The 11842-nt window shown below is 52.4% G+C and overlaps 1 protein-coding gene across 1 annotated transcript in view; it reads left to right on the top strand.

The window, feature by feature from the left end:
• Nucleotides 1-11838, top strand: part of LOC122547516 (cAMP-specific 3',5'-cyclic phosphodiesterase 4B-like) — a gene marked incomplete at its 3' end in the record, with an annotated part of 28271 nt that extends 16433 nt beyond the window's left edge. The window contains exons 6-7 of the mRNA XM_043686131.1: nucleotides 11016-11198; nucleotides 11608-11838. Of these exons, the coding sequence (XP_043542066.1) occupies nucleotides 11016-11198; nucleotides 11608-11838 (414 nt within the window). The remainder of the gene's footprint in view (nucleotides 1-11015; nucleotides 11199-11607) is intronic.
• Nucleotides 11839-11842: the final 4 nt, after the last annotated feature.

Genomic DNA, 11842 nt, shown 5'->3' with positions numbered 1-11842 from the left:
TGTCCCGTGTCAGAGAGTATGGACTGTGTGTCCCGTGTCAGAGAGTACGGACTGTGTGACCTGTGTCTGAGAGTACGGACTGTGTGTACCGTGTCAGAGAGTATGGACTGTGTGCTTAGTGTCAGAGAGTAGAGACTGTGTGTCCCCTGTCTGAGAGTATGGAATGTGTGCCCAGTGTCAGAGAGTGTGGACCGTGTGCCCAGTGTCAGAGAATATGGACCGTGTGCCCAGTGTCAGAGAGTACGCACTGTGTGTCCCGTGTCAGAGAGTACGGACTGTGTGTCCCACGTGAGATTGTGTGACTGTTTGTCCCACATGAGACTGTATGGACTGTGTGTGTCCCGTGTCAGAGAGAATGGACTGTGTATCCTGTGTCAGTGAGTATGGACCGTGTGCTCAGTGTCAGAAAGTAGGGACTGTGTGTCCAGTGTCGTAGAGTATGGACTGTGTGTCTCCTGTCAGAGAGTACGGAGTGTATGTCCCGTGTTAGAGATTACGGACTGTGTGTCCCATGTCAGAGAGTATGGACTGTCTGTCACATGTCAGAGAGTACGGACTGTGTGTCCAGAGTCTGAGAGTACGGACTGTGTGTCCCGTGTCAGAGAGTACGGACTGTGTGTCCCGTGTCAGAGAGTATGGATTGTGTGTCCCGTGTCAGAGAGTACGGACTGTGTGTCCCGTGTCAGAGAGTACGGATTGTGAGTCCAGTTTCAGAGAGTACGGACGATATGTCCCCTGTCAGAGAGTACGGATTGTATGTCCCGTGTCAGACAGTACAGACTGTGTGCGCAGTGTCAGAGAGTATGGACTGTGTGTCCTCTGTCAGACAGTACGGACTAGGTGTCCTGTGTCAGAGAGTACGGTCTGTGTGTACAGTTTCAGAGTGTACGGACTGTGTGTCCACTGTCAGAGAGTATGGATTGTGTGTCCAGTATCAGAGAGTACGGACCGTGTGTCCAGTGTCTGAGAGTACGGACTATATGTCCTGTGTCAGAGAGGACAGACTGCGTGCCCAGTGTCTGAGAGTAAGGACTGTGGGTCCTGTGTCTGAGAGTACGGACTATATGTCCCTTGTCAGAGAGTACAGACTGCGTGCCCAGTGTCCGAGAGTACGGACTATGTGTCTCCTGTCAAAGAGTACGGATTGTGTGTCCCGTGTCAGAGAGCACGGACTGCGTGCCCAGTGTCAGAGAGTACACACATTGTGTCCCGTGTCAGAGAGTATGGACTGTGTGTCCAGTGTCTGAGAGTACGGACTGTGTGTCCCGTGTCAGAGAGTACGGATGATATGTCCCGTGTCAGAGAGTACACACATTGTGTCCCATGTCAGAGAGTATGGACTGTGTGTCCAATGTCTGAGAGCACGGACTGTGTGTCCAGTGTCAGAGAGTACGGACTGGGTTTCCCGTGTCAGAGAGTATGATCTGTGTGTCCAGTGTCAAAGTGTACGGACTGCATATCCTGTGTCAGAGAGTACGGACTGTGTGGCCACTGTCAAAGAGTATGGATTGTGTGTCCAGTGTCAGAGAGTACGGACTGTGTGTCCAGTGTCACAGAGTACAGACTGTGTGTCCCGTGTCAGAAAGTACGGACTGTGTGTCCAGTGTCTGAGAGTACGGGCTGTGTGTCCTGTGTCTGAGAGTACGGACTATATGTCCCGTGTCAGAGAGGACAGACTGCGTGCCCAGTGTCAGGGAGTACGGACTATGTGTCTCCTGTCTGAGAGTATGGATTGTGTGTCCAGTGTCAGAGAGTACGGAGTGTATGTCCCATGTCAGAGAATACGGACTGTGTGTCCAGTGTCTGAGAGTACCGACTGGGTGTCCAGTGTCAGAGAGTACGAACTGTGTGGCCAGTGTCAGAGAATACGGACTGTGTGTCCTATGTCAGAGAGTCCGGACTGTGTCCCCTGTGTCAGAGAGTACAGACTGTGTGTCCAGTGTCAGCATGTACGGACTGTGTGTCCTGTGTCAGAGAGTATGGACTGTGTGTCCCGTGTCAGAGAGTACGGACTGCATCTCCCCTGTCTGAGGGTATGGACTGCGTGTCCCCTGTCTGAGAGTACGGACTGTGTGTCCTGTGTCTGAGAGTACGGACTGTGTGTCTTGTGTCAGAAAGTACGGACTGTGTGTCCAGTGTCTGAGAGTATGAACTGTAAGCCCCGTTTCAGAGAGTACAGACTGGATGTCCCGTGTCAAAGAGTACGGACTGCATGTCCTGTGTCAGAGAGTACGGTTGGCGTGTCCCGTGTCAGAGAGTACGGATTGTATGTCCCCTGTCTGAGATTACGGACTGTGTGACCTATGTCAGACACTACGGACTGCATGTCCCTTGTCAGAGAGTACGGACTGAGTGTCCTGTGTCAGAGAGTACGGACTGTGTGTCCAGTGTCTGAGAGTACGGACTGGGTGTCCTGTGTCAGAGAGTACGGACTGTGTGTCCCGTGTCAGAAAGTACGGACTGTGTGTCCAGTGTCTGAGAGTATGGACTGTGTGTCCTGTGTCTGAGAGTATGGACTGTGTGTCCTGTGTCTGAGAGTACGGACTATATGTCCAGTGTCAGAGAGTATGGACTGTGTGTCTCCTGTCAGAGAGTACGGACTGTGTGTCCCGTGTCAGAGAGTACGGACTGTGTGCCCAGTATCAGACAGTACGGACTGTGTTCAGTGTGAGAAAGTACGGACCGTGTGTCCTGTGTCTGAGAGTACGGACTGTGTGTCCTATGTCTGAGAGTACAGACTGTATGTACCGTGTCAGAGAGTATGGACTGGGTGTCCCGTGTCAGAGAGTATGGACCGTGTGTCCAGTGTCAGAGAGTATGGACTGTGTCCAGTGTCAGAGAGTACGGACTGTATGTCCCATGTCAGGGAGTACAGACTCTGTGTCCCGTGTCAGAGAGTATGGACTGTCTGTCCCGTGTCAGAGAGTACAGACTGTGCGTCCCATGTCAGAGAGTATGGACCGCGTGCCCAGTGTCTGAGAGTACGGACTATATGTCCCGTGTCAGAGAGTACAGACTGCGTGCCCAATGTCAGTGAGTACAGACTGTGTGTCTCCTGTCAGAGAGTACGGACTGAGAGTACCGTGTCAGACAGTATGGACTGTGTGTCCTGTGTCAGAGAGTACGGACTGTATGTCCCGTGTCAGAGAGTACAGACTGTGTGCCCAGTGTCAGAGAGTATGGACTGTGTGTCCCATGTCAGAGAGTATGGACTGTGTCCAGTGTCAGAGAGAAGGGGCTGTATGTCCCATGTCAGAGAGTACAGACTGTGTGCGCAGTGTCAGAGAGTATGGACAATATGTCCCGTGTCAGAGAGTAAGGACTGTATGACCCGTGTCGGAGAGTACGGAGTGTGTGTCCAGTGTCAGAGAGTCCACAGTGTGTGGTCCGTGTCAGAGAGTACAGACTGTGTGTCCCGTGTCAGAGAGTACAGACTGTGTGTCCCGTGTCAGAGAGTACAGACGGTGTGTCCTGTGTCAGAGAGTACGGACCATGTGTCCCGTGTCAGAGTGTACGGACCATGTGTCCCGTGTCAGAGTGTATGGACTGTGTGTCCCACATGAGACTGTACTGACTGTGTGTGTCCCCAGTCTGAGAGTCCGGACTGTGTGCCCAATGTCAGTGAGTAGGGACTGTGTGTCCCCTGTCTGAGAGTAAGGACTGTGTGCCCAGTGTGAGAGAGTACAGGCTGTGTGTTGCATGTCAGAGAATACTGACTGGGAGTCCCGTGTCAGAGAGTACGGACTGTGTGTCCACTGTCTGAGGGTACGGACTGCGTGTCCCCTGTCTGAGAGTATGGACTGTGTGTCCCGTGTCAGAGAGTACGGACTGTGTGTCCCGTGTCAGAGAGTATGGACTGTGTGCCCAAATCAGAGAGTACAGACTGTATGTCCTGTGTCAGAGAGTACGGACTATTTGTCCCGTGTCAGAGAGTACAGACTGTGTGTCTAGTGTCAGAGAGTACGGACTGTGTGTCCAGTGTCAGAGAGTACGAACTGTGTGTCCCGTGTCAGAGAGTACGGACTGTGTGTCCAGTGTCTGAGATTACGGACTGTGTGTCCCATGTCTGAGAGTACGGACTGTGTGTCCAGTGTCTGAGAGTACGGACTATGTGTCCAGTGTCAGAGAGTCCGGACTGTGCCACCCCTGTCTGAGAGTACGGACTGTATGTCCTGTGTCAGAGAGTATGGACTGTGTGCCTAGTGTCAGAGAGTACGGACTGTGTGTCCTGTGTCAGAGAGTACGGACTGTGTGTCCCGTGTCAGAGAGTACGGACTGGGCGTCCCGTGTCAGAGAGTACAGACTGTGTGCCCAGTGTCAGAGAGTACGGACTGTGTGCCCCGTGTCAGAGAGTATGGACTGTGTGTCTCCTGTCAGAGAGTATGGACTGTGTGTCCCGTGTCAGAGAATATGGACAGTGTGTCCCGTGTCAGAGAGTATGGACTTTGTATCCAGTGTCAGAGAGTACGGAGTGTATGTCCCATGTCAGAGAATACGGACTGTGTGTCCAGTGTCAGAGAGTACCGACTGGGTGTCCAGTGTCAGAGAGTACGAACTATGTGGCCAGTGTCAGAGAATACGGACTGTGTGTCCTATGTCAGAGAGTCCGGACTGTGTCCCCTGTGTCAGAGAGTACAGACTGTGTGTCCACTGTCAGCATGTACGGACTGTGTGTCCTGTGTCAGAGAGTATGGACTGTGTGTCCCGTGTCAGAGAGTACGGACTGCATCTCCCCTGTCTGAGGGTATGGACTGCGTGTCCCCTGTCTGAGAGTACGGACTGTGTGTCCTGTGTCTGAGAGTACGGACTATATGTCCCATGTCAGAGAGGACACACTGGGTGCCCAGTGTCAGAGAGTACAGACTGTGTGTCTCCTGTCAGAGAGTACGGACTGCGTGTCCAGTATCAGAGAGTACCGACTGTGTGTCCAGTGTCTGAGAGTAAGGACTGTGTGTCCTGTGTCTGAGAGTACAGACTATATGTGCAGTGTCAGAGAGTATGGACTGTGTGTCCTGTGTCTGAGAGTATAGACTGTGTGTCCCGTGTCAGAGAGTATGGACTGTGTGTCCCATGTCAGTGAGTATGGACCATGTGTCCAGTGTCAGAGAGTATGGACCTTGTCCAATGTCAGAGAGTACGGACTGTGTTTCCAGTATGAGAGTACGGACTGTGTGTCTCCTGTCAGAGAGTACGGACTGTTTGTCCCGTGTCAGAGAGTACGGACTGCGTGCCCAGTATCAGAGAGTACGGACTGTGTGCCCAGTATCAGACAGTACGGACTGAGTGTCTCGTGACAGAAAGTAAGGACTGTGTGTCCAGTGTCTGAGATACGGACTGTGTGTCCAGTGTCAGAGAGTACGAATGGCGTGTCCCGTGTCAGAGAGTACGAATTGTATGTCCCGTGTCTGAGATTACGGACTGTGTGACCTATGTCAGACACTACGGACTGCATGTCCCTTGTCAGAGAGTACGGACTGAGTGTCCAGTGTCAGAGAGTACGGACTGAGTGTCCTGTGTCTGAGAGTACGGACTGAGTGTCCTGTGTCAGAAAGTACGGACTGTGTGTCCAGTGTCTGAGAGTACGGACTGTGTGTCCTGTGTCTGAGAGTACAGACTATATGTGCAGTGTCAGAGAGTATGGACTGTGTGTCTCCTGTCAGAGAGTACAGACTGTGTGTCCTGTGTCAGAGAGTACGGACTGTGTGCCCAGTATCAGACAGTACGGATTGTGTGTCCAGTGTGAGAAAGTACGGACCGTGTGTCCTGTTTCTGAGAGTACGGACTGTGTGTCCCGTGTCAGAGAGTACGGACTGTGTGTCCAGTTTCAGAGAGTATGGACTGTGTCCAGTGTCAGAGAGTACGGACTGTATGTCCCATGTCAGGGAGTACAGACTGTGTATCCCGTGTCAGAGAGTATGGACTGTCTCTCCCGTGTCAGAGAGTACGGTCTGTGCGTCCCATATCAGAGTGTATGGTCCGTGTGTCCAGTGTCAGAGAGTACGGACCGTGTGTCCTGTGTCTGAGAGTACGGACTATATGTCCTGTGTCAGAGAGTACAGACTGCGTGCCCAGTGTCAGAGAGTACAGACTGTGTGTCTCCTGTCAGAGAGTACGGACTGTTTGTCCCGTGTCAGAGAGTACCGACTGCGTGCCCAGTATCAGAGAGTATGGACTGTGTGCCCAGTATCAGACAGTACGGACTGAGTGTCTCGTGTCAGAAAATACGGACTGTGTGTCCAGTGTCTGAGATACGGACTGTGTGTCCAGTGTCAGAGAGTACGAATGGCGTGTCCCGTGTCAGAGAGTACGGATTGTATGTCCCGTGTCTGAGATTACGGACTGTGTGACCAATGTCAGACACTACGGACTGCATGTCACTTGTCAGAGAGTACGGACTGAGTGTCCAGTGTCAGAGAGTACGGACTGAGTGTCCTGTGTCTGAGAGTACGGACTGAGTGTCCTGTGTCTGAGAGTACGGACTGAGTGTCCAGTGTCAGAGAGTACGGACTGAGTGTCCAGTGTCAGAGAGTACGGACTGAGTGTCCAGTGTCTGAGAGTACGGACTGAGTGTCCTGTGTCAGAAAGTACGGACTGTGTGTCCAGTGTCTGAGAGTACGGACTGTGTGTCCTGTGTCTGACAGTACAGACTATATGTGCAGTGTCAGAGAGTATGGACTGTGTGTCTCCTGTCAGAGAGTACAGACTGTGTGTCCTGTGTCAGAGAGTACGGACTGTGTGCCCAGTACCAGACAGTACGGATTGTGTGTCCAGTGTGAGAAAGTACGGACTGTGTGTCCTGTTTCTGAGAGTACAGACTGTGTGTCCTGTGTCTGAGAGTACGGACTGTGTGTCCTGTGTCTGAGAGTACGGACTGTGTGTACCGTGTCTGAGAGTACGGACTGTATGTCCCGTGTCAGAGAGTATGGACCGTGTGTCCAGTGTCAGAGAGTATGGACTGTGTCCAGTGTCAGAGAGTACGGACTGTATGTCCCATGTCAGGGAGTACAGACTGTGTATCCCGTGTCAGAGAGTATGGACTGTCTCTCCCGTGTCAGAGAGTACGGTCTGTGCGTCCCATATCAGAGTGTATGGTCCGTGTGTCCAGTGTCAGAGAGTACGGACTGTATGTCCCATGTCAGGGAGTACAGACTGTGTATCCCGTGTCAGAGAGTATGGACTGTCTCTCCCGTGTCAGAGAGTACGGTCTGTGCGTCCCATATCAGAGTGTATGGTCCGTGTGTCCAGTGTCAGAGAGTACGGACTGTATGTCCCATGTCAGGGAGTACAGACTGTGTATCCCGTGTCAGAGAGTATGGACTGTCTCTCCCGTGTCAGAGAGTACGGTCTGTGCGTCCCATATCAGAGTGTATGGTCCGTGTGTCCAGTGTCAGAGAGTACGGACTGTATGTCCCATGTCAGGGAGTACAGACTGTGTATCCCGTGTCAGAGAGTATGGACTGTCTCTCCCGTGTCAGAGAGTACGGTCTGTGCGTCCCATATCAGAGTGTATGGTCCGTGTGTCCAGTGTCAGAGAGTACGGACTGTATGTCCCATGTCAGGGAGTACAGACTGTGTATCCCGTGTCAGAGAGTATGGACTGTCTCTCCCGTGTCAGAGAGTACGGTCTGTGCGTCCCATATCAGAGTGTATGGTCCGTGTGTCCAGTGTCAGAGAGTACGGACTGTATGTCCCATGTCAGGGAGTACAGACTGTGTATCCCGTGTCAGAGAGTATGGACTGTCTCTCCCGTGTCAGAGAGTACGGTCTGTGCGTCCCATATCAGAGTGTATGGTCCGTGTGTCCAGTGTCAGAGAGTACGGACTGTATGTCCCATGTCAGGGAGTACAGACTGTGTATCCCGTGTCAGAGAGTATGGACTGTCTCTCCCGTGTCAGAGAGTACGGTCTGTGCGTCCCATATCAGAGTGTATGGTCCGTGTGTCCAGTGTCAGAGAGTACGGACTGTATGTCCCATGTCAGGGAGTACAGACTGTGTATCCCGTGTCAGAGAGTATGGACTGTCTCTCCCGTGTCAGAGAGTACGGTCTGTGCGTCCCATATCAGAGTGTATGGTCCGTGTGTCCAGTGTCAGAGAGTACGGACCGTGTGTCCTGTGTCTGAGAGTACGGACTGAGTGTCCTGTGTCTGAGAGTACGGACTGAGTGTCCTGTGTCTGAGAGTACGGACTGAGTGTCCTGTGTCTGAGAGTACGGACTGAGTGTCCTGTGTCTGAGAGTACGGACTGAGTGTCCTGTGTCTGAGAGTACGGACTGAGTGTCCTGTGTCTGAGAGTACGGACTGAGTGTCCTGTGTCTGAGAGTACGGACTGAGTGTCCTGTGTCTGAGAGTACGGACTGAGTGTCCTGTGTCTGAGAGTACGGACTGAGTGTCCTGTGTCTGAGAGTACGGACTGAGTGTCCTGTGTCTGAGAGTACGGACTGAGTGTCCTGTGTCTGAGAGTACGGACTGAGTGTCCTGTGTCTGAGAGTACGGACTGAGTGTCCTGTGTCTGAGAGTACGGACTGAGTGTCCTGTGTCTGAGAGTACGGACTGAGTGTCCTGTGTCTGAGGGGTCGGACTGAGTGTCCTGTGTCTGAGAGTACGGACTGAGTGTCCTGTGTCAGAAAGTACGGACTGTGTGTCCAGTGTCTGAGAGTACGGACTGTGTGTCCTGTGTCTGAGAGTACGGACTATATGTGCAGTGTCAGAGAGTATGGACTGTGTGTCTCCTGTCAGAGAGTACAGACTGTGTGTCCTGTGTCAGAGAGGACGGACTGTGTGCCCAGTATCAGACAGTACGGATTGTGTGTCCAGTGTGAGAAAGTACGGACTGTGTGTCCAGTGTCTGAGAGTACGGACTGTGTGTCCTGTGTCTGAGAGTACAGACTGTATGTCTCGTGTCAGAGAGTATGGACTGGGTGTCCCGTGTCAGAGAGTATGGACCGTGTGTCCAGTGTCAGTGAGTACAGACTGTGTGTCTCCTGTCAGAGAGCACGGACTGAGTATACCGTGTCAGAGAGTACGGACTGTGTGTACTGTGTCAGAGAGTACGGACTGCGTGCCCAGCATCAGAGAGTACGGACTGTGTGCCCAGTATCAGACAGTACGGACTGTGTGTCCTGTGTCAGAACGTACGGACTGTGTGTCCAGTGTCTGAGAGTACGGAGTGTGTGTGTCCCATGTTTGAGAGTACGGACTGTGTGTCCTGTGTCTGAGAGTATAGACTGTGTGTCCCGTGTCAGAGAGTATGGACTTTGTGTCCCATGTCAGTGAGTATGGACCGTGTGTCCAGTGTCAGAGAGTATTGACTGTGACCAATGTCAGAGAGTACGAACTGTGTGTCCCGTGTCAGAGAGTATGGACTGTCTCTTCCGTGTCAGAGAGTACGGATTGTGTGTCCCGTGTCAGAGAGTAATGACCATGTGCCCAGTGTCTGAGAGTACGGACTGTGTGTCCTGTGTCTGAGAGTACGGACTATATGTCCTGTCAGAGAGTACAGACTGCGTGCCCAGTGTCAGAGAGTACAGACTGTGTGTCTCCTGTCAGAGAGTACGGACTGTGTGTACCGTGTCAGAGAGTATGGACTGCGTGCCCAGTGTCAGAGAGTACGGACTGTGTGTCCAGTGTCAGAGAGTACGGACTGTGTGTCCCGTGTCAGAGAGTACGGACTGTGTCCAATGTCAGAGAGAACGGACTATGTGTCCAGTGTCAGAGAGTACAGACTGTGTGTCCCATGCGAGAGAGTATGGACTGTGTGTCCCGTGTCGGAGAGTACGGACTGGGTGTCTGTTGTCAGAGAGTACAGACTGTGTCCAATGTCAGAGAGTATGGACCGTGTGTCCAGTGTCAGAGAGTATGGACTGTGTCCAATGTCAGAGAGAACGGACTATGTGTCCAGTGTCAGAGAGTATGGACGTTGTATCCAGTGTCAGAGAGTACGGAGTGTATGTCCCATGTCAGAGAGTACCGCATGTGTGTCCAGTGTCAGAGAGTACGGACTGTGTGTCCCGTGTCAGAGAGTACGGACTGTGTGTCCTGTGTCAGAGAGTATGGACTGTGTGTCCCGTGTCAGAGAGTATGGACTGTGTGTCCTGTGTCAGAGTATGGACTGTGTGTCCTGTGTCAGAGACTAGGGACTGTGTGTCCCATGTCAGAGTGTACGGACTGTGTGTCCCGTGTCGAAGAGTACGGACCATGTGTCCCGTGTCAGAGTGTACGGACCGTGTGTCCCGTGTCAGAGTGTATGGACTGTTTGTCCCACGTGAGACTGTATGACTGTGTGTCCCACATGAGACTGTACGGACTGTGTGTGTCCCCTGTCTGAGTGTCCGGACTGTGTGCCCAGTGTCAGAGAGTAGGGACTGTGTGTCCCCTGTCTGAGAGTGAGGACTGTGTGCCCAGTGTCAGAGAGTACAGACTGTGTGTCGCATGTCAGAGAATACTGACTGGGTGTCCCGTGTCAGAGAGTACGGACTGTGTGTCCTGTGTCAGAGAGTACAGACTGTGTGTCCCGTGTCAGAGAGTACGGACTGTCTGTCCCGTGTCAGAGAGTACGGACTGCGTGTCCCCTGTCTGAGGGTACGGTCTGCGTGTCCCCTGTCTGAGGGTACGGTCTGCTTGTCCCCTGTCTGAGGGTACGGACTGTGTGTCCTGTGTCAGAGAGTACGGACTGTATGTCCCCTGTCAGAGAGTATGGACTGTATGTCCCCTGTCAGAGAGTACGGACTGTGTGTCCCGTGTCAGAGAGTACGGACTGTGTGTCCCGTGTCAGAGTGTACGGACCGTGTGTCCCGTGTCAGAGGGTACAGACCGTGTGTCCCATGTCAGAGAGTACGGACCGTGTGTCCCGTGTCAGAGAGTACAGACCGTGTGTCCTGTCACATATGTGCTGCTTACGTGAAGAAGTGTTGAAAGATGCAGATTCAATGATTCTCTAATAACCATATCTGAGCTCCCACTCGATCCCCTGAGTTTAGTTCCCATGGTTACTCAGAGTCGGTATGTTTGTGTTGCTAGGTGATGAGAAATATGGTTCACTGTGCTGACCTGAGTAATCCTACCAAACCACTGGAGTTGTACCGGCAGTGGACAGATCGCATCCTGGAAGAGTTTTTCCGTCAGGGAGACAAAGAAAGAGAGCGCGGCATGGAGATCAGCCCAATGTGTGACAAACACACAGCCTCAGTGGAAAAGACGCAGGTATTTACTGAAACAAGGGAGACGTTATGTATGAACAACTGAGCCATGTATTTCATTTAGCCTCAGCACTCCCGAGTTATTGGAGACTTCTGCTGTCCTCCTCCTTCTGTCAAACAGTATTTGAGTATGAGCACAGGTTGTCGTGCACCCATCAGTTGAAGATCGGGCTGGTTCTCAGTGTCAGTCTGGTTATAAATGATCCCAAATCCAGGTTTCCCCTCATGAGGACCACAATGTGGGACAGTCAGCAAGATCTGCTTCTCCCAGGAATCTCGGTCCTGAATAACTATGTCCACAGCAAGGAGAGCATAGGGAGAGCAAGGTAATGGGGGGAGAAGCCAAGGAAGATAAGTGCTCAGGGGTTGGAATAAGGTTTATTGTCTCTGATGCCATTCTCTGTGCCTTGCAGGTGGGATTCATTGACTACATAGTGCACCCACTGTGGGAGACATGGGGTGACCTCGTGCACCCTGATGCCCAGGATATCCTGGACACACTTGAGGACAACAGGTACTGGTACCAGAGTATGATCCCACAGAGCCCCTCACCACCACTGGATGACCCCAGCCAGGGAGAAGAGGTTTGCACTGACAAGTTCCAGTTTGAACTGACACTGGAGGAAGAAGAGGAATCAGATCGATCAG

Source organism: Chiloscyllium plagiosum, unplaced genomic scaffold (genome assembly GCF_004010195.1).
Source record: "Chiloscyllium plagiosum isolate BGI_BamShark_2017 unplaced genomic scaffold, ASM401019v2 scaf_634, whole genome shotgun sequence".
Classification (NCBI taxonomy): Eukaryota; Metazoa; Chordata; class Chondrichthyes; order Orectolobiformes; family Hemiscylliidae; genus Chiloscyllium; species Chiloscyllium plagiosum.
Note: the sequence above shows the minus strand (reverse complement) of the source record. Positions and strands in the feature narration are given on the sequence as shown.